This window comes from Oncorhynchus mykiss, chromosome 22 (genome assembly GCF_013265735.2).
Source record: "Oncorhynchus mykiss isolate Arlee chromosome 22, USDA_OmykA_1.1, whole genome shotgun sequence".
NCBI classification, from domain to species: domain Eukaryota; kingdom Metazoa; phylum Chordata; class Actinopteri; order Salmoniformes; family Salmonidae; genus Oncorhynchus; species Oncorhynchus mykiss.
The window spans coordinates 22,415,860-22,438,596 of record NC_048586.1 but is presented as its reverse complement, the minus strand read 5'-3'; the positions used below and the strand labels follow the sequence as shown (position 1 = coordinate 22,438,596).

Below are 22,737 nucleotides of genomic sequence, written 5' to 3'. Positions count from 1 at the left end.
CAGGAGAGAAGACAGGGGTAAAGAGAGAGGTTGGGGGAGGGAGAGCGAGGTGGAGAGTGGGAGGGAGGAAGGAGAGTGAGGGAAGAGAGACAGGGTAAAGGACAGGGAGATGAGAAATGGAAAGAGAGGGAATAGGTGTGTACTCAACATGTGTGTGCCTGCGTGCGTCTGTCAGTGTGAATGGTTGGGTGGTTACGTGCATGCGTGTGCGTGGTTGGGCGCGTGTGTGTGTATATACTGTGTCACCCACAGAGAGACCTTATTGCTATGTGTGACCCCCAGGCAGATCAGGGTCCTGTCTGTCTTTGTTTGACACCACAGCTAGACAATAAATACAGAGCCCTGAGCTAGAATACATTCAACAAGAGTTATTCATAAACACACACATACACTCATGCCCACTGACTAACAATGCCAGCTGGCACCCAAATCAAATTTGATTTGTCACATGCGCCGAATACAACGGGTGTACACTTTACTGTGAAATTCTTGCTTATGAGCCCATCCCAACGATGCAGAGCTGAAAAATAATAATAACAAACATTAAAGCTGGTATTAACTACTTCTGTACTGTTTACCAAGCTTGCCAAATCAGAACTCAAAATCAAACTGATCATGCAATATAATATGCTTTGATGTATTTAGGACCATTTTCAATGATGTTGACTGCTTTAAACGCCTTTTTCTCCAGAACCGCTGGCCCGATCGGCACCAGATTTGGTATATAACATCTATGGCTGCACATCTTCAAACCATTTCCCAAGGCTCTAGCTGAAACAGTCTATACACCACTGAGCTTGCATTCATGTTGTTTCCTGTCCAACAGCGCCACAATGTGTCCAAACTCAACCTTACATTACAGGTTAGCTAGACTCATCACCTGGATGCGTGCCAAATTTTTTGATCAAGCAATACAAAAATGTGCCCGTTATAGCGCCACCGTAAGGGTGATATGAAGGTGTTTGCATATGTTGAGTCTTGACAGTGTTTGAAACGTGTACCAAGTTTTGTTAGAAGCTTTCTATGCCCTTAACCTTGTTCTGAACACCTCCAAAACAAAGGTCATGTGGTTTGGTAAGAAGAATTTCCCTCTCCCCACCGGTGTGATTACTACCTCTGATGTAGTCACCTCATACAAGTACTTGGGAAAATGGCTAGACGGTACACTGTCCTTCTCCCAGCACATATCCAAGCTGCAGGCTAAGATTAAATCTAGATTTGGTTTCCTCTATAGTAATCGCTCCTCTTTCAACCCAGCTGCCAAACTAACCCTGATTCAGATGACCATCCTACCCATGCTAGATTAAGGAGACGTAATTTATAGATCGGCAGGTTAGGGTGCTCTCGAGCTGCTAGATGTTCTTTACCATTTGGCCATCAGATTTGCCACCAATGCTCCATATAGGACACATCAATGCACTCTATACTCTGTAAACTGGTCATCTCTCTATACCCGTCGCAAGACCCACTGGTTGATGCTTATTTATAAAACCCTCTTAGGCCTCACTCCCCCCTATCTGAGATATCTACTGCAGCCCTCATCGTCCACATGCAACACCCGTTCTGCCAGTCACATTCTGTTATAGGTCCCCAAAGCACACAAATCCCTGGGTCGCTCCTCTTTTCAGTTTGCTGCAGCTAGCTACTGGAATGAGCTGCAAAAAACACTCAAACTGGACAGTTTGAATATCCATGACTATCCATGACGAATATCCATGACTGATTTATAGGCATTTATGTGTGAGACACGCCCATGTGAATATGAATATTTATTGGTCAGTAGCAGCCATGTTGTTTGACATACTAGCCTGGGAAATAGTGTGTTGAGAGACCTTGGTCCATAGATAGCCGATATCAAGTTTCGTGCAGATCGGTCGTTCGTTGCCAGAGTAGCGTTTTAAGTGTTTTTCTCAAAATGCAAAAAGGTGGAATATTCTTCATTGCAGACTTGATTGGTCCTTGAGTAAAATGTGTTGCTTGTGGGGAGAGGGACCTACCGAATGTCAGGGTGAGGGGCGTGAGCTTTCAAAGTTAGCGTTTTCAATCGCTTGTTAAAGCACCGCCATGTGACCAACTGGTGTAGCATCGCATGAGAGGTTGTGGCCCATGGGCCTTTACCATCATGTCAGCTTTAATGTGCCTTAATAACAAACGTGTATGCCATCTGTAAATATTAATACAATTTTAAATTACGAGTAGTTGGTTTAGCCACGGAAAAAGACAGGAACCTTCCCGCTAGCCATGATTGACTGAGATAATGGATGGACATGCCGAGAGATTAGTTCAGATTGGTCGGCCATGTGGCACGCGTCTGTCTATAACATGAGCTGCTCATGTGTAGATAATCCTTGCTACCGGTGCTTTTAAGAAAGAAAAAACGTTAGCCACGGAGAACTGCAACAGTGTTGCTACTGCTCTCAGCAACATTTCTGCACTGAATTTTGCAGGCGCTACTGACAAAGATGACTGGGAAAAAGTTGTGATGGACTTTCTGCACACGGACAGTATAACCCGCAGTCACTTGACACAACGGGCCAAACAAGCTGTAGCTAGCTACAAACAAAAACGGAAAATACACTGGACGCCTGTTCTGATCTGTTGCATCAGCCTGAATGCTTTAAAAAAAACAAATGTGTCATGTAGTCACAACTATCCCAGAGTCAGTTTGGAACAGGCTATTTCTTTATTGCACAGAACAACAAGCTGAAAAATAGAATAGGTAAAATGTTCTACTATGGGGGAAATTAGATTGATATAGGCTAGTGATTTTGCTATTCCTTACTCATCTAAAATATTTTTAGTTATTTTTATTTCACCTTTATTTAACCAGGCAAGATAGTTGAAAACAAGTTCAAATGACAGGCGCCACATTTTCCTGACGGAAACCCTGCTGTGCGGTTGTTTGTGGACCATCCATAGTGATATGGATGTCAAGGAGATTGAAGCTCTCGACCCACACTACAGCCTCGTCGATGGGAATGGGGGCGTGCGCTCCCGTCTATCTCCTGTTGTCCACGATCACCTCAGTGGTTGTACTGACGGTGAGGGAGCTGTTGTCCTGTCAGCAAACTCGATGATCGTGTTGGAGTCGTGCCTGGCCACACAGCAGTGAGTGAACAGGGAGTACAGGAACTGACTAAGCACACACCCGAAAAGGGCCTCGATGTTTATGGTCAGCATGGCGGAGGTGTTGTTGCCTATCCTCACCACATGGGACTGGCCCTTCAGGAAGTCCAGGATCCAGTTGCAGTGGGAGGTGTTCCGTCCCGGTGTTCCGTCCCAGGGTCCCAAGTTTGATGATGAGCTCTGAGGGGACTATGGTGTTGAACACTGAGCTGTAGTCTATAAACAGCATTCTCACAAAGTTATTTCCCAACTTGTCCAGGTGCGAGAGGGCATTGTGAAGTGCAATTGAGATTGCACTGTAGATCTGTTGGGTAAGTATGCAAATTGGAGTGGGTCCAGGGTGTCTGGGATGATGTGGTTGACATGTGTCATGACCAGCCTTTCAAAGCACTTTATAATTACAGATGTGAGTGCTAGAGGGCGATTGTCATTTCGACAGGTTACCTTGGAGTTCTTGGGAACAGGGACAATGGTGGTCAGCTTGAAACATGTTGGGATTACAGACTGGGACAAGGAAAGATAGAAAATGTCCACGAACACACTTGCCAGCTGGTCTGCACATGCTTTGAGAACACACCCCGGTATTTCGTCTGGTCCGGCGGCCTTCCCGTATATTCCAGGTAGACGTGTTAGGTCATGGCACTCTGAATTTTGTACTACAGTGAAGTGGCAGATGGTACTCTATGACAGTACTAAGGCTCAGAACACTGAAGCAAAGTGTGTGTGTGTGTGTGTGTGTGTGTGTGTGTGTGTGTGTGTGTGTGTGTGTGTGTGTGTGTGTGTGCGTGCGTGCGTGCGTGCGTGCGTGCGTGCGTGCGTGCGTGCGTGCGTGCGTGCGTGCGTGCGTGCGTGCGTGCGTGCGTGCGTTCTTTCGTTCCTGGGACTGATAGAGAGATGGAGGTGTGGACCACAGTAGATCATGATGTTTTGTGATATGGTGGAATACTATAGGTAAATTAGCGGAAGGGGGTGATAAATACAAGTATTGTAGTTCTCTATACAGAAGTGTCTGGTGTGAATGGTGTAGAGGGAGAGAGACAGTGAGAGGTCTGGGCTGTAGTATTCCTTCTTCTGCAGACACATTGATTTCTCTGAATGGCATTGTGGGAATGTGGTAGGAAATGTCAGCCTGTCATTAAGTTGATCCAACTGGTTGAGTTTCACGCATACAGTGCCTTCAGAAGGTACTCACACCCTTTGACTATTTCCACATGTTGGTGTGTTACAACCTGAATTTAAATTGACGAGTAACCCTTTCCTGCAGTTGAATGACCAAAGCGCACTCTAGTGGCTTCATGAGTGGAATGTTATTCATATTTGCAATAATTTCTTAATTAATGAACATTGGGTGGGAAATTAAGCCGAAAATTCAATGTTTCTATGTCAAATTGTTTTGTTATATTTCAGTCTTCTGTGATGTATATAAAGTGTAATATTGGGACACAAACTCAAAATGTAATACATTTCAACTCTAACATGTTACAGTGTCTTCCTTGTGTAAGGTATATACTTACTGTATGTTTCAAAATACATTTGTTTAGGACTACCAAGAAACACTGTGTGACCCTGAATGTCTTCAACTGAAATGTGTCTTCCACATTTAACCCAACCCCTCTGAATCAGAGAGGTGCTGGGGGCTGCCTTTATCAAGAACCACATCTTCGGCGCCCGGGGAACAGTGGGTTAACTTCCTTGCTTAGGGCCTCACGAGGCCTGCAAACCATTAGTGTCAGGCCATGGTGTTAGGGTTATATTAGACCTCAAAATAAGCCATTAGAGACATCTAATTTATTGTCACAAGTTTAATGACAACATTCAAATAGGAACCCACTTGGTGAAGGCTACAATATTGAAAAATGAATGAATTCAACAACCATGTCTCTGTCACTAACAAATACAGTCATGGGTGGTAACTCTAAAATTCACCCAAAAAGGCAAGGCACACTGGGAAATTATATTGGAAGCATGGCTTAGTGGGGGAGTGGTTTTCAGTATTATTTTGGGCCACCTGTGAGTTGAAGTGCTAGACCACTTAAACTGTTACATGGTAGCAACAAATGGCTTTGTCACTGTCAAGGTACCCTACAGTATGTATTATGTACCGGTAACTAAAGGGACAAAGCAAATGTTTGTACTCCTTTAGGAACCAGGCAATAACAAATTGTCAGAGTGTAATACAGTGGCCTGAAATTCACAGTTTACAAGCTATGTCAGGCCTGCAAGTCACTGTTTTGGTCCACAATGATGTGTATGAGTTTCAAGCCCTTGTAGGGCAAAACTAGGCCCTGAAAATACAGTGCATTTGAAAAGTATTCCGACTCCTTTTTCTACAATTGGTTACATTACAGCCTTATTCTAATCTCATCAATCAAAACAGGTTTTTAGAAATGTTTGCAGATGTATAAAAAATTAATTCAGACCTTTTGCTATGAGACTCAAAATTTAGCTCAGGTGCATCCTGTTTTCATTGATCACAACTTGATTGGAGTCCACCTGTGGAAAATTCAATTGATTGGACATGATTTGGAAAGGCTCACACCTGTCTATATAAGGTCCCACAGTTGACAGTGCATGTCAGGTCAAAAGCCAAGCCAAGAGGTAGAAATAATTGTCCGTAGAGCGCCAAGACTGGATTGTGTTGAGACACAGATCTGGGGAAGGGTACCAAAACAATTCTGTAGCATTGAAGGTCCCCCAAAAAACAGTGACCTCCAAGTTTGGAATCATTAAGACTCCTCATGGAGCTGGCCGTTTAGCAAAACTGAGCAGTCAGGATAGTAGGGCCTTGGTCAGGGAGGTGACCAAGAACCCAATGTTCACTCTGATAGAGCTCCAGAGTTCCTCTGTGGAGAGGACTCCACCAATCAAGCATTTATGGTAGAGTGTCTAGATGGAAGCCACTCCTCAGTAAAAGGCACATGACAGCCCGCTTGGAGTTTGCCAAAAGGCACCTAAAGGACTCTCAGAACATGATAAAACCAAGATGAAACTATTTGGCCTGAATTCCAAGCGTCACGTGTGGAGGAAACCAGGCACCGCTCATCACCTGGCCAATACCATCCCTGAAGCATGGTGGAGGCAGCATCATGCTGTGGGGATGTTTTTCAGTGGCAGGGACTGGGAGACTAGTCGGGATCGAAGGAAAGATAAACGGACAAAGTACAGAGAGATCCTTGATGAAAACCTATTCCAGAGTGCTCAGGACCTCAGACTGGGGGCGAAGGTTCACCTTCCAACAGGACAACAACACTAAGCATACAGCCCAGACAACACAAGATTGGCTTCGGGACATGTTTCTGAATGTCCTTGAGTGACCCAGCCAGAGTCTGGACTTGAACCCAATGGAACATCTCTGGAGAGACTTGAAAATAGCTGTGTAGTGACGCTCCCCATCCAACCTGACAGAACTTGATAGGATCTGGAGAGAAGAATGGGAGAAACTCCCCATATACAGCCAAGCTTGTAGAAAGAAGAAGAAGTAAACTTTTGGCTGTAATCGCTGCCAAAGATGCTTCAACCAAGTACTGACTAAAGGGTCTGAATACTTATGTAAAAGTGATTCTTTTTTTTGTGGAAAAAATGTGCTAAAAAAAGTTTTGGGATTTGTCATTATGGGGTATTGTGTGTAGATTGATGAGGGGAAAAACCATTTCATCAGTTTTAGAATGAGGCTGTAATGTAATTCTTTGGGGGAAAAAGTGAACGGGTCTGAATACTTTCTGAATGCACTCTAAGCCCTTATGAAATACATATGGTATTTTGTCATTTTTATGATAACATCTTCACTGAGGATTTCACTTGGTGATGTCCAAGAAAATTGAAAATGGATGAATGCAACAACCATGTTTTTGTCACCTAACAAATACAGTCACTCTGGGAAATATTGAAATAAGGTTTTACTTTAACAGTGTGTTCATTTAACACTGGTTCCAGTGTGTATATGGTTCCACTTTTTCAGTGTTTGTTGATTTAACACTCTGTGTGTGTGTGTGTGTGTGTGTGTGTGTGTGTGTGTGTGTGTGTGTGTGTGTGTGTGTGTGTGTGTGTGTGTGTGTGTGTGTGTGTGTGTGTGTGTGTGTGTTTGTTTGTGTGCTTGCGCAATATAGGATATTTTGAGATTTTAATGTGAAATTACTGTGAAAGGATGTGGAATGAGAGGATGTTGGGGGGGGGGGGGTAGAAAGGTAGAGGGAAAGGGAAAGAGAGAGTTAGAGAGATATTACAGTGAGAGGCAGAGTCGTAATTTAGCAATGAAGAATTAGTCTAATGTCAAAACAGAAAAAAACGGATTATTTCTGCTTCATGCATTGACTCTGTCTCTTAATCAAGGCAACTTTCATTATCATAAATAATAGCCTTCAAACCAATCCAATACATCTAATGCTCTACTGGATTATCAAAGGTGGCCAATGCGATGCCTGCAATGGAATAAAACCTTTGTATAGGATTTGTGTGGAGATGATATTTGGATAATGAGAAGGACATTGCCTGTCTGTTTCTAAAGCAACCCCAATGATCTCTTAATGTCAATAATGTTTATCAGAAACACACTCCGTGGTTACGTAATCACATTCCAAAGGGTTGTGTGTGTGTGTGTGTGTGTGTGTGTGTGTGTGTGTGCTTATCACAACCTCACAATCGTGTCAACAGAAGGGAGCCTGTTCTGATAATTAAGGGTGTTAATTAGACAGAATCCCACAGTTAATGTATTACTCTCTCTATCCCGTACACACACACACACACACACACACACACACACACACACACACACACACACACACACACACACACACACACACACACACACACACACACATAAAAATACACTCAGATTTGTGAGGCCTACTGCTAATTAAGGGGAATAATTGGGCAGACACCCACACAGTCATATAACACACACACATGCTATGGTAATTAAGGGCATTAATTATTAAGTGTAGTTGTCCCTGTGAGGGTTCTGTATCACTCAGACTTCCACACAGCAGGGGTCCTTTACTGTAGCACTTCACACGCACACGCACACACACACACGCACGCACACTCACACACACACATACAGACACACACACATACAAACACACACACACACACATACATATATACACACACACACAAAGTGAAATTTGTAAACAAGTGATCACAGACGGATTGCTGGCCGTGGGTTAACCTCTCTGCCACCATGTCCAGAGAGGAGACATTGAGCTAATATGGATCCAAATAAAGAACTGTGTTCCCCTCTATCACTTAGTGTATGATGTCTTGGCGGTGTTTTAAACAGTAGTGGTAGTCTGTCTACAGCACTACGGGGTCCGGACGTCACTGATGGAAATATTTCCATACACCTTTCCAGGTGTAAACGTTTGTGAGAAGGATGGAAATGGATGAGAGAAGATGAGAGAATAGGAACAGAAAGTGGCACAGACGGAAATACACACACACACCAATTTAGCATCCACCAAGGCCACACTGATGAAATACAGCTGAAATCTGTTTTCCCAGATGTAATATTCTCTCGCTCAGTGCACAACATTGTTGTTTTGTTTCCATGTTTACTGAGTGAGGAGGAGGGGACTAATGATGGTAGGATAGAAACATGTGTAACCCCCCCCCCCCTCCCCATAGCTGACAGCTGTACAGACTTGTCTACAAAGAAGAATTGAACTCTCTCTCCTCTGTCTTGAGGATAGCTAACTCAATAGAATATAACATCCTGTTTCTCTCTCTTTTTCTTTTTCTCTCTCTCTCTCTTTATCTCTCTCTCCATAGTTGACCTCTGTACAGACTGGTCAGTGGATTACCTGAAGTACCGTGTGCTGCAGGGAGAGCCGGTGAGGCTGAAGTGTGCCCTGTTCTACGGCTACATCCGGGCCAACTACAGCCAGGCTCAGAGCGTGGGCCTCAGCCTCATGTGGTACCGCAGCACTGGCCTGGGTCACGGAGACTTCGAGGAGCCCATCTCCTTCAACGGCGTGCGCATGAGCAAGGAGGAGGACGCCATCTGGTTCAGACCGGCCGACCTGCAGGACGTGGGCCTCTACTCCTGCGTTCTACGGTAAGACATGAGGGACAAACTGTGCTCTACTGCTCGAGTCTACTCCTGCGTGCTACGGTAAGAGAGGAGGAAGTAAGGATACTAGAGCTACGGTAAGACGCGAGGGACAAACTAGGGAAACTAGGAATTGTTTACTTTTAACCGTGCGTACTCCTCTGTGATATTGATTGCTGAGTCTTTCCAACTCTTTCTCCTACCACACTCGCTCTCTCTCACAATCTCTTCCCCCCTTCTTTCTCCGGCTGAGTCAGAATCAAAGGGGTTGTGTTTCTGTCGTTCTGTCGAGAGGGTCTGAAGTGGATGTTTCTCATAGGCCTGGAGGCAACATAATACTCTCTCCCTCCTTCTCTCCCTCCTTCTCTCTCCTTCACTCTCTACCTTCTCTCTCCTTCACTCTTTCCCTCCTTCTCTCTCCTTCACTCTCTCCCTCTCTAAGACTTGACCATTACTTTAAAAATCATTTCTATGGCCAGCACACTGAGAACGTCCTCTATGTGTGTGTATGTGTATGACACTAGACAAGCAGATCACATGCATTAGGAAATGTTCTCCAGTGTTTTAAAGTGTTAAAAGGCTTCATGTATTCAGATGTTATTCATGGTGGGTATTCAAGAGTTCTCCAGTAACCTAATCAGAGAAGCACTTTGGAGATTTGCCACTGAGCTGAAATCAATTCTCTTTTTGTTGGAGGGTAAGCTTCTGAGTTGCAAATTTTAGCACACATGACCCAAACACTTCCACCAAGCATCTCTGCTGGGAAAATGGGGAGAGAGAGAGAGGGAGAGAGGGAGAGAGGGAGAGAGAGAGAGAGAGAGAGAGAGAGAGAGAGAGAGAGAGAGAGAGGCAGAGAGAGAGAGGCAGAGAGAGAGAGGCAGAGAGAGGCAGAGAGAGGCAGAGAGAGAGAGGCAGAGAGAGATAGAGAGAGAGAGAGGCAGAGAGAGAGAGGCAGAGAGAGAGAGACACAGAGAGAGAGACACAGAGAGAGAGATAGAGAGAGAGAGACACAGAGAGAGAGACAGAGAGAGACAGAGAGAGAGAGGCAGAGATAGACAGAGAGAGACAGAGAGAGAGAGGCAGAGAGAGACAGAGAGAGGCAGAGAGAGACAGAGAGAGACAGAGAGAGGCAGAGAGAGACAGAGAGAGAGAGAGAGACAGAGAGAGAGAGACAAAGAGAGAGAGAGAGAGAGAGAGGCAGAGAGAGAGAGAGACAGAGAGAGGCAGAAAAAGAGAGACAGAGAGGAGTCCACTGCTGCTTGTACAGTCAATATCCCCACATTACAGCATTTGTTTTTGTCTCCTGGTTTTTCTCAGTGATTGCTGATTGTATTGTTAAAATCTAGTCATATTTTCAACCATTCACTTGAAGTTTGACTGGTTATTATGTGTTTGGAGGGTGTAGATAGTCTTACGGTATTGTGGTGCATTGGAGGATGCTGCTACATTGAGTTGGCTATATCTAAATATAGATCAATACTTCACTGGAGAAAGTACAGCTTAGCATTGAAACCCTCCAGATGTTTTCCCCTGAAGGAGATATGGGGTGTGTGTGTGTGTGTGTGTGTGTGTGTGTGTGTGTGTGTGTGTGTGTGTGTGTGTGTGTGTGTGTGTGTGTGTGTGTGTGTGTGTGTGTGTGTGTGTGTGTGTGTGTGTGTGTGTGTGTGTGTGTGTGTGTGTGTCTGTGTGTGTGTGTGTGTTGGTCGCTTTTCTCCTTTGCTGTCTGGAATCAAATTTTTCCCATCAGTGTATGTGTGAAGGTGACTTAATCTACATAACAATCTCTCCTTGTTTCTGTTTCTATCTCGCTTCCTCTCTCTCCCCCTCTCTCTTTCTCTCTCCTTGTTTCTGTTTCTCTCTACACCCTCTCTCTATAGCTCTTCCTCTTTCTCTCTCCTTGTTTCTGTTTCTCTCTCTACCCCCTCTCTCTATCTCTCTTTCTCTCTCCTTGTTTTTGTTTCTCTCTACTCCCTCTCTCTATCGCTCTTCCTCTCTCTCTCCCTCTCTTTCTCTCTCCTTGTTTCTGTTTCTCTCTCTCCCCCTCTCTCTCTTTCTCCCTCTCTCCATCCCCACTTAATGTAAATGTAAAGCTGTCATCTCCAGTGTTTTCTCTCCTCTAAACAATCTCCCTCCACCTCTGTAGTCCATGCACGTGTCTCCCACTGAATGAATTCACCACCTCTCAAATGAGCCTGTATCTCTCAGTGGTCTGCGTGTGTTTTCCTGTTGTGATTACTCTGAGAACGAACGTATGTGAGGGATACTAATGTGTGGGGAATGGAAGCTAACGCGAGTTGGAGACTAAAGCTTGCTGTGTTGGAGTGAAACAGTTTTTGAAAGTTTGAAAGGCGAAGTAAAAACACAACATTTTAAATAACACTGTCAATGCATTATCTAACATCTGGTTACGGTTTCCAGTCCAATCCTACTTTACCTATTCTCAGTTTGCTCCGTTCCACAGTAAGAGAGCCTTCCAGCCAGCCTGTTGGCTACACATCTAGTAGCCTGGTGCAGTGTCTGACAGCCTCAGCTGTGTGTGTTTTATGGTCTGGAGGTCAGGTGTTTCTATGGGAGAGGGGATTCTCTTATTACTTCCATAACTTGACTCTATAATATGAAAGCCTGTCATGTAGCCTGAAAGGAAGCATCTGGCCAGCAGTAAAGTTAATGTCACGAAATGAAGCCCCATATGCTACACAGGTCACACAAGGCAGAGAGATGGGGGTGATGGTGGTGGGAATGGCAACAAGTGTTCAGCATTTGTGGGAACTCCTTCAAGACTGTTGGAAAAGTATTCCAGGTGAAGTTGGTTGAAATGCTGAAGGCCAAGAGTGTACAAAGGTGTCATCAAGTCAAAGGTTGGCTACTTTGAAGAATTTCAAAAATAAAATATATTTATAAATATACATTTTTTTGATTACTACATGATTCCATATGTGTTATTTCATAGTTTTGATGTCTTCATTATTCTTCTACAATGTAGAAATGTAGTACAAATAAAGAAAAACCCTGGAATGAGTAGGTGTGTCCAAACTTTTGACTGGTACTGTATATCTGAAGTGATGACATCACTTAGCCATCCGCTACAGACAATGAGCCCATGTTTCAGTCATGCCACTGGCTTCCTCAAATGACTCATATTGAAGGAAAGTAGACGAGAAAATGAAGCCATTTGACTGTATTTAGACCCAGCCTTCAGCATTTGACTGTATTTAGACCCAGCCTTCAGCATTTGACTGTATTTAGGCCCAGCCTTCAGCATTTGACTGTATTTAGAACCAGCCTTCAGCATTTGACTGTATTTAGGCCCAGCCTTCAGCATTTGACTGTATTTAGGCCCAGCCTTCAGCATTTGACTGTATTTAGGCCCAGCCTTCAGCATTTGACTGTATTTAGACCCAGCCTTCAGCATTTGACTGTATTTAGGCCCAGCCTTCAGCATTTGACTGTATTTAGGCCCAGCCTTCAGCATTTGACTGTATTTAGGCCCAGCCTTCAGCATTTGACTGTATTTCGACCCAGCCTTCAGCATTTGACTGTATTTAGACCCAGCCTTCAGCATTTGACTGTATTTAGACCCAGCCTTCAGCATTTGACTGTATTTAGGCCCAGCCTTCAGCATTTGACTGTATTTAGGCCCAGCCTTCAGCATTTGACTGTATTTAGACCCAGCCTTCAGCATTTGACTGTATTTAGACCCAGCCTTCAGCATTTGACTGTATTTAGGCCCAGCCTTCAGCATTTGACTGTATTTAGACCCAGCCTTCAGCATTTGACTGTATTTAGGCCCAGCCTTCAGCATTTGACTGTATTTAGACCCAGCCTTCAGCATTTGACTGTATTTAGACCCAGCCTTCAGCATTTGACTGTATTTAGGCCCAGCCTTCAGCATTTCAATGCCACAGGCTTGCTCCTGTGCTGTCAGAGGGCTATTACATCACTGTGATGACTAAGCAGGTTCTTCCACTCCTTCCATCCCGTGTGTGTGTGTGTGTGTGTGTGTGTGTGTGTGTGTGTGTGTGTGTGTGGTGTCTGTTTTGTCATTAGTATTCCCAGGGCAGGCTTGCATGGCCCTCCATTAATGGTTGTGAGCCTGAGTCATTGGTTCAGTAAGCAGATGAACACGTCGTTAGCACTATCTCCGACAATGTGTGTGAGGAATGAGGACATGGGAAGAGGGAGTAAAACGTATAGTCAGAGAGAGAAAAAAGAAAGCTCATGTAAATATAGGAAGAGGAATAAGGAATAGGAAGAGTTGTTTTGACTATGCATTTTCTCTAATAATCTTGTCAGTGACCTGTTGGTTGTGTTGGTATGTTCCAGGAATTCAACCTACTGTATGAAAGTGTCCATGTCTCTCCACGTGGCTGAGAACGACACAGACCTCTGCTACAACTCTGAAATGAGACATATGGAGAAGGCCGAACTCAGCAAGAGCAAAGACATCACCTGTCCAGACATAGAGGACTACATAGAACCTGGGAAAGATCCTCATATCATCTGGTTTAAGGTGAGAGACGTGTGTGTGTGTGTGTGTCTGATTTAACTTGGTGAAGATGGTGCCTCATGGCTTTGTTTTCAGATCACTTCCTAGTTGTTTCTATGGAATGTGAAAGCTATGTCCGTGGGAGCCTGAGACTGGGTCAGATTATGCATGTGGGATTTGTTAATAATAGGAGAATTACACGACACCTGTCTGCAGTGCACCAGTATCAGTGTAGAGGTCATCTTAGGAGAAACACACAGTACATGAATACAGAGACAGAGACGGGATTCATTATTCACACACTGATGAGGGGAGAACCTTTTCATATTATAGCTCACTTTGCCCTACGGAAAAGTAGGAGAACAGAGGGGGAGAAGAGAGAGAGAGGGGGAGGAGAGAGAGAGAGAGAGAGAGAGAGAGAGAGAGAGCGAGAGAGCCATGATCCTGGAAGAAATGTCCACCAGGCCTTTCCCACCCTCATGCAGTGGCAGGTACAGGGCCACAGCTTTAATCTAATGTTGTCCAGACCAGAAGAAATTGACAAGGGTCCTCTGAAGCTCTTGTATCAGACCCCCCAGTGGCTGTACAATCATTAGTCTGCGCCACAGGGTAGAGGCAGCTAGATTATTGGCTACCAGCACCCTTCCCCTATAAGACAGCTGGGGTAGCACCCATTTCCACCTTGACAGTCTGGCACACACTTTATCCACTACACCCTCCCAGTACTTTTTCTGAAAGACATCGGAGCCCCCAAAGTCTTCATCCAATCTCTGCCCCACTGAATCCCCCCTGGTAACGTGGTGCGGACCCCGTCTGAAGCCCCCCTGGTAACCGTGGAGCGGACCCTGTCTGAAGCCCCCCTGTGGTAACTATGGTGCGGACCCCGTCTGAAGCTGACCTGCCCACAGCGATTCGCTCTTTTCCCAATTGACTCTAGCTGAGGAGGCCCCCTCATACACCTTTAAAGCGTTTGAGAGAAACTTAACATCCTCACCCCCTGTAATAAAAACTATCACGTCATCTGCATACACAGACAGTGCTATCGTGAGACCCTTCATTACCCCAGGCACAGAGAAACCAGTAAGCCTCGCTCTTAAAAAACAAAGTATTGGTTCAATTGCCAGATAATATAACTGCCCTGAAATTGGGCATCCCTACCAGATACCCCTTTGGACGGGGTTGGGGCAGCTCAAACCACCCCCCACCCAGGCCCCAGTATTCAGTAAACTCATCCAAGACAAAAAAAAACATCCCCAAACCCAAAAGCTTTCATTGTTTTGAATGACTACTGGTGGTCTACACGGTCAAAGTTTACAAATGTCTAAAACATCTCGTATCAGAAACAAGTTATCAACAATAGAGAGGTCATGTCCAGTCAGTCTGGTCCAACAACCCCAGATACTGTTTCAACCTGTCTGAGAGACATTTAGATACAATTAGATACAATAGATACAAACAGGAAGAGAAAAGATTCACACACCACTTCAGAAAAATCCCCCCCAACAGATCCCAAAAAGTCCTTATAGAACTCAGATGGTAAACCATCGATGCCAGGGGCTCGGCCTGATGAGAGCTGCATAACTGCTGTGGACAGCTCCTGCAGAGTAATGTCAGAGTCCAAAGCAACTCTCTGCTCAGGGCCCAATTGAGGAAGTCCATGTAACAGCTGTTCAGTACAAAGAGAATCACAATCCTCCGCCTTATAGAGGGCAGAGTAGAATTCCACGGCATGTTGGCGCATTTCACTATCATCCGTGGTCACCTTCCCATCAGGGAGACGAAGGCAGACCATCTGTTTGCGTTGCAATGTCGACTGTCCTAGGTTTTCTTTTAAGTACCAGGAGCATCCATATCTTTCAGGGTAGCAAAACGAGACCTAATCAAGGCACCCTTCACTCTTTCATGTAAAAACGACCTCCGTTCATGTTTCTTGTCCTGTAAGTTCATGACTAGTCCGGGGTCATTCTGAGTGAGCAACTTCAATTCAATAAATTTGATGTCCTGTTCAAGGGCCCTGATAGTCTCGTTAACTTCAATACGAGACAGAGCAGTATACTGTTGACAAAATAATTGTATTTGGGCCTTCCCAACCTCCCACCATTGTCTCAAGGACTCAAAATTCCCTTTTATAAACCTGAATTTTTCCCAAAACAAACACCTTTCCCAAAACATGACATAATGTAACAATTTAACATTAAGATACCAATAAGGTGATGACGTTCGTGGATATCAACAGACACATTATGATTATGATTATGATCAGAAAAACCCACAGGAGTAATATCACACCTTCAACCCTACTACAGTAGTGATCAGATACATACAACCTGTCTAACCTTCCAACCCTACTACAGTAGTGATCAGATACATACAACCTGTCTAACCTTCCAACCCTACTACAGTAGTGATCAGATACATACAACCTGTCTAACCTTCCAACCCTACTACAGTAGTGATCAGATACATACAACCTGTCTAACCTTCCAACCCTACTACAGTAGTGATCAGATACATACAACCTGTCTAACCTTCAACCCTACGACAGTAGTGATCAGATACATACAACCTGTCTAACCTTCCAACCCTACTACAGTAGCGATCAGATACATACAACCTGTCTAACCTCCCAACCCTACTACAGTAGCGATCAGATACATACAACCTGTCTAACCTTGCTGCACTGACATGACCTTCATTAACTTTTAACCATGTGTACAGCCTAAATGTTGCATTCCTTAATCAGAAAGCTCAAACTCAGTTAATAGACCCGACAGACAAGTAGCTGACTGCAGGTGAGGTTCTTCAGCGGTGCGATCAACAGTAAAATCCACTGTGCAGTTCAAGTCCCCCCCTAAAACCATACACCCCTCTTGGTCACACTGTCTTAAGGTTTCCTTTATTTGATCAAATACTGCAATATGCTCTGTACCCTCATTAGGAGCATAAACATTCAAAAAAATCAACAAAAACTCCATAACATCCACCTTGACCAATAAAACCTGACCCTTGACAATCTCTGTTGCAGATACCACAGTCACCCCCTAAGCCTGAGGAAAACAAGATGGCCACCCCAGCACTGAAATTAGTACCATGACTGAGTATATGCTGCCCCTCCCACCACATACGCCAGTCCACCTCAATAGCCTCATCAACATGTGTCTCCTGTAGGAAAACTACATTAAGCCTTTTCTGTTTTATTACTTCTAATACCCAAGCCCTCTTATTCCTGTCCCTTCCCCCATTAATATTGAGAGAACCCACCCTTAGTACCTCCATCTAGAAAAGAGAAAAGAAAAGCAGAAGAAACCACAGAGAAACCAGACAAAGAGAAAAAAAACACCCTATGAGTCATGATCATCATCATTGTTTAAAATTTCTCTGAACCTGACCACGTTTCCCACTACCTTTTGCTGCCGTAACAGCAGTAACACATTCCTCAAGCGAAAACGCTTCTTCTCACTCAACTGGTCTAACCCCACCATCTTCTGTAACATCACAGCTGACCTCACAAACTTAGCAACATATAAAAAATCTGCCAATTTGACAGATTTCCCAAAAGTCTGATCCAGGAACCCATTTACCTCCTCCAGATTGTAAATTGTCACCAGCTACTGTCATATCAAGAGAGATATCCGTTTCCTTCTCCAGATCCTACTCAACTGAGGCCACAGACCCCTGACTCCCCTCAGGCACATCCCTCTCAACACTCCCCACTTGCACCCCATCACTCATACCAGGCATCTCCTCCACTACCTGGGAGACTAGCTCCACATGAACCCCCTCCTGTACCCCATCACTTGTACTAGGCATCTCCTCCACTACCTGGGAGACTAGCTCCACATGAACCCCCTCCTGTACCCCATCACTTGTACTGGGCATCTCCTCCACTACCTGGGAGACTAGCTCCACATGAACCCCCTCCTGTACCCCATCACTTGTACTGGGCATCTCCTCCACTACCTGGGAGACTAGCTCCACATGAACCCCCTCCTGTACCCCATCACTTGTACTGGGCATCTCCTCCACTACCTGGGAGACTAGCTCCACATGAACCCCCTCCTGTACCCCATCACCTGTACTGGGCATCTCCTCCACTAACTGGTAGACTAGCTCCACATGAACCCCCTCCTGTATCCCATCACTTGTACTGGGCATCTCCTCCACTACCTGGGAGACTAGCTCCACCTGAACCCCTTCCTGTACCCCATCACTTGTACTGGGCATCTCCTCCACTACCTGGGAGACTAGCTCCACATGAACCCCCTCCTGTACCCCATCACTTGTACTAGGCATCTCCTCCACTACCTGGGAGACTAGCTCCACATGAACCCCCTCCTGTACCCCATCACTTGTACTGGGCATCTCCTCCACTACCTGGGAGACTAGCTCCACATGAACCCCCTCCTGTACCCCATCACTTGTACTGGGCATCTCCTCCACTACCTGGGAGACTAGCTCCACATGAACCCCCTCCTGTACCCCATCACTTGTACTAGGCATCTCCTCCACTACCTGGGAGACTAGCTCCACATGAACCCCCTCCTGTACCCCATCACTTGTACTGGGCATCTCCTCCACTACCTGGGAGACTAGCTCCACATGAACCCCCTCCTGTACCCCATCACTTGTACTGGGCATCTCCTCCACTACCTGGGAGACTAGCTCCACATGAACCCCCTCCTGTACCCCATCACTTGTACTGGGCATCTCCTCCACTACCTGGGAGACTAGCTCCACCTGAACCCCCTTCTGTACCCCATCACTTATACTGGGCATCTCCTCACCAGTCTGGGGAAATTGCTCCTCAGATTCGTCCTTACCTCCTACAACAATATTTTTCTGCTGCATAACAGACGCTATGTTCCCCTCTGGTACAAGTTGAAACTCAGGACCCTCAACACGGACAACTTGTACCTCAGCAACAGGTGCTTGTGGCTGCTCAACCACTGTCGGCCCACCTCTCCCTACATCATTGGGCCCAGGCATTATGAGGACCACCTGCGCCCCTCCCTCCGCCTTCTCCCTTTTCGGGCAAGCATGTCGCTTATGGCCAACATCACCACACTCAAAACGCTGTTGACTGCCCGTACTAGCATAAGCCAAATACAGTCTGTTGTCATACTTGACTTTAAACGATAACTCCAAAGTCTGCTCCGTTGAGTCCAAAAACATAAACACCTGTCGCTGAAACGACATAACCTGTTTCAGAGCCGGGTGTTTGAAACGACATAACCTGTTTCAGAGCCGGGTGTTTGAAACGACATAACCTGTTTCAGAGCCGGGTGTTTGCAACCCAAGGTGTTTGCAACCCAATCCTAATTGAACTTGCAAACTTCCCAAAGCGCAATAACTCGCGCTTCAATAGCTCATTGGGAATAAACGGTGGTACATTCGAAATCGTTACCCTTGTTGACAGAGAAAAAAGCGGCGTAACTTGGATAAACATTCCTATAAGAAGTACGCCATGCTCAACCATCCGATCTACAAGACACTCTTCTTTAAGAAGTACACCATGCTCAACCATCCGATCAACAAGACTCTCTTCTTTAAGAAGTACACCATGCTCAACCATCCGATCAACAAGACACTCTTCTTTAAGAAGTACACCATGCTCAACCATACGATCAACAAGACACTCTTCTTTAAGAAGTACGCCATGCTCAACCATACGATCAACAAGACACTCTTCTTTAAGAAGTACACCATGCTCAACCATACGATCAACAAGACACTCTTCTTTAAGAAGTACGCCATGCTCAACCATACGATCAACAAGACACTCTTCTTTAAGAAGTATGCCATGCTCAACCATACGATCAACAAGACTCTCTTCTTTAAGAAGTACGCCATGCTCAACCATCCGATCAACAAGATGGTCTTCTTTAAGAAGTACGCCATGCTCAACCATACGATCAACAAGACACTCTTCTTTAAGAAGTACGCCATGCTCAACCATACGATCAACAAGACGCTCTTCTTTAAGAAGTACGCCCTGCTCAACCATACGATCAACAAGACGCTCTTCTTTAAGAAGTACACCATGCTCAACCATACGATCAACAAGACAGTCTTCTTTAAGAAGTATGCCATGCTCAACCATACGATCAACAAGACGCTCTTCTTTAAGAAGTACACCATGCTCAACCAAACGATCAACAAGACGCTCTTCTTTAAGAAGTACGCCATGCTCAACCATACGATCAACAAGACTCTCTTCTTTAAGAAGTACACCATGCTCAACCATACGATCAACAAGACTCTCTTCTTTAAGAAGTACACCATGCTCAACCATACGATCAACAAGACTCTCTTCTTTAAGAAGTACACTATGCTCAACCATACAAGACACTCTTCTTTAAGAAGTACGCCATGCTCAACCATCCGATCAACAAGACACTCTTCTCTAAGAAGTACACCATGCTCAACCATACAATCAACAAGACACTCTTCTTTAAGAAGTACACCATGCTCAACCATCCGATCAACAAGACCCTCTTCTTTAAGAAGTACACCATGCTCAACCATCCGATCAACAAGACACTCTTCTTTAAGAAGTACACCATGCTCAACCATCTGATCAACAAGACTCTCTTCTTTAAGAAGTACACCATGCTCAACCATACAATCAACAAGACTCTCTTCTTTAAGAAGTACGCCATGCTCAACCATGCGATCAACAAGACACTCTTCTTTAAGAAGTACGCCATGCTCAACCATCCGATCTACAAGACACTCTTCTTTAAGAAGTACACCATGCTCAACCATACGATCAACAAGATGGTCTTCTTTAAGAAGTACACCACCGCTTCATTCATCCACAACGCATAAGAAACATTCTCATAGCCTACCTTCTCTCCTACGGCGACCAGAAACTCCTCCACCGTGACAGTAGCTTCAGTAACACACTTAAAGCCGTGCCGAAGTGACAGGGACGGTGTCCCTTTGTGGGTCGCCTTCCCCACCAAAGCCAGGGCAATTTCGACAAGAAAAACAATCAACTTAATTCTACCACAACAAATAAATAAGATAAATAATCACCTTAATCATGTGTAGGAAAACCACCAAGGAAAGTAAAGCAAGACAAGAAGGAAAAAACAGATGTAACTTCAGACAACACTCGCACTCGCTCATACAATTCCCAGCATGCACCAAACACTCCCAGCATACAGAGAGAGAAAAAGTGTGTGTGTGTGTCCTCTAAATACTCTTAGCCTAAGATATCTATTATCTAACTCTCGAGTTACCTTTCTCACCTGAGTTCTCCCCTGTTGAGGTCAGGCATGGCCTGCGGATCACAGCACGCATCCCAGGGAGCGGCCCAGGCCAAACTAATCAAAGGCAGATCAGTGGTAGATTAGCCAGTCGGACTCGACCTCCAGGTTTTCCCAGAATTCAATTAAGGCTTGGATAATGACTGGGAGCGCTGGAACCTGGAGTTATTTGGATTGCTCTGCAGCCGAGCTGATTGAATTCCGAGGGTTGCCGCGAGCTATGGTGGAATAGAATCCTCTGAGCCAGAGTTGTCCCTGCCAGAGAGGGAGGAGAGTACCCGGAGTGAGGAGCCTATGTACACTCTGCCTATGTACACACACACGCACACAAACCACACATACATACGCACACACACATACACGCCACACACACACACACAAACACATTATTTTGCCAGTGGAGACTTTTCAAATGACATTCCGTGTCCTTACCAGTCGGAGAATATTGAATCTGGAGTATCCAGTTCAGTGCAATACACTTCTATCAAATAAGTAGGATAACTCTTCCCATATGGGTTCTCTCTAGTTGGCAGTGATACACTATGCATTCCACTGCTCTCTTTACAGTCCTCTCTACTGTCTAGATAATATAATGACTCTGTTTGGTCTCCTCTTCCCCAATGTCCTTAACTGTAATAGATGCCACTATTCAAAGCAACTTAGCGTTGACAAATTCAGTATGTGACCAATGCAGAAATCAAAGACATCATGCATAGGCCACCTCAACAGAACTTCCATTGCTGTTGTTGGTGTTCATGAGAAAACAATCCAACCTGTTCTCTATGTTATGATGATTTCATGTGTCTCAGTGTCAATAGCACTATAGCCCCATGTTGTATTGTGTGTGTTCGTGTGTGTGTGTGACTCCCAGGAGTGTCGTCCTAAGCAGTGGCGGGCCTCCATCCTCCAGAGAAGAGACTCTCTGTCCATCAGAGAGGTCAAAGAGGACGACATCGGCAACTACACCTGTGAGGTCACCTTCGGGGCCTTCGTGGTACACAGGACCACTGAGCTCACCGTCACAGGTAAGATGGAGGGTGGGATGAAGCGGTGTACTTCTTTAGGATATCACTTCCTCTTCCTGCAGTGTTTTTCAGCTTTTTGACTTTTCTCCATTCTACTGCTTTGCGTTTGTGTTGTAAAATCAAATCAAATCAAATCAAATCAAATCAAATCAAAATTTATTTGTCACATACACATGGTTAGCAGATGTTAATGCGAGTGTAGCGAAATGCTTGTGCTTCTAGTTCCGACAATGCAGTAATAACAAGTAATCTAACTAACAATTCCAAAACTACTGTCTTGTACACAGTGTAAGGGGATAAAGAATATGTACATAAGGATATATGAATGAGTGATGGTACCGAGCAGCATAGGCAAGATACAGTAGATGGTATCGGGTACAGTATGTACAAATGAGATGAGTATGTAAACAAAGTGGCATAGTATAGTATAAAGTGGCTAGTGATACATGTATTACATAAGGATACCGTCGATGATATAGAGTACAGTATATACGTATGCATATGAGATGAATAATGTAGGGTAAGTAACATTTATATAAGGTAGCATTGTTTAAAGTGGCTAGTGATATATTTACATAATTTCCCATCAATTCCCATTATTAAAGTGGCTGGAGTTGAGTCAGTGTCAGTGTGTTGGCAGCAGCCACTCAGTGTTAGTGGTGGCTGTTTAACAGTCTGATGGCCTTGAGATAGAAGCTGTTTTTCAGTCTCTCGGTCCCAGCTTTGATGCACCTGTACTGACCTCGCCTTCTGGATGATAGCGGGGTGAACAGGCAGTGGCTC

General features: G+C 44.9%; 1 protein-coding gene across 4 annotated transcripts in view; it reads left to right on the top strand.

The window, feature by feature from the left end:
* Window positions 1-22,737, top strand: part of LOC110502069 (interleukin-1 receptor accessory protein-like 1) — a 397,329-nt gene that overhangs the window by 197,910 nt on the left and 176,682 nt on the right. For all 4 annotated transcript variants that reach the window (XM_036958961.1, XM_036958960.1, XM_036958963.1 and 1 more), the window contains exons 3-5: window positions 8,893-9,178; window positions 13,496-13,682; window positions 21,801-21,954. In XM_036958961.1, the coding sequence (XP_036814856.1) occupies window positions 8,893-9,178; window positions 13,496-13,682; window positions 21,801-21,954 (627 nt within the window). The remainder of the gene's footprint in view (window positions 1-8,892; window positions 9,179-13,495; window positions 13,683-21,800; window positions 21,955-22,737) is intronic.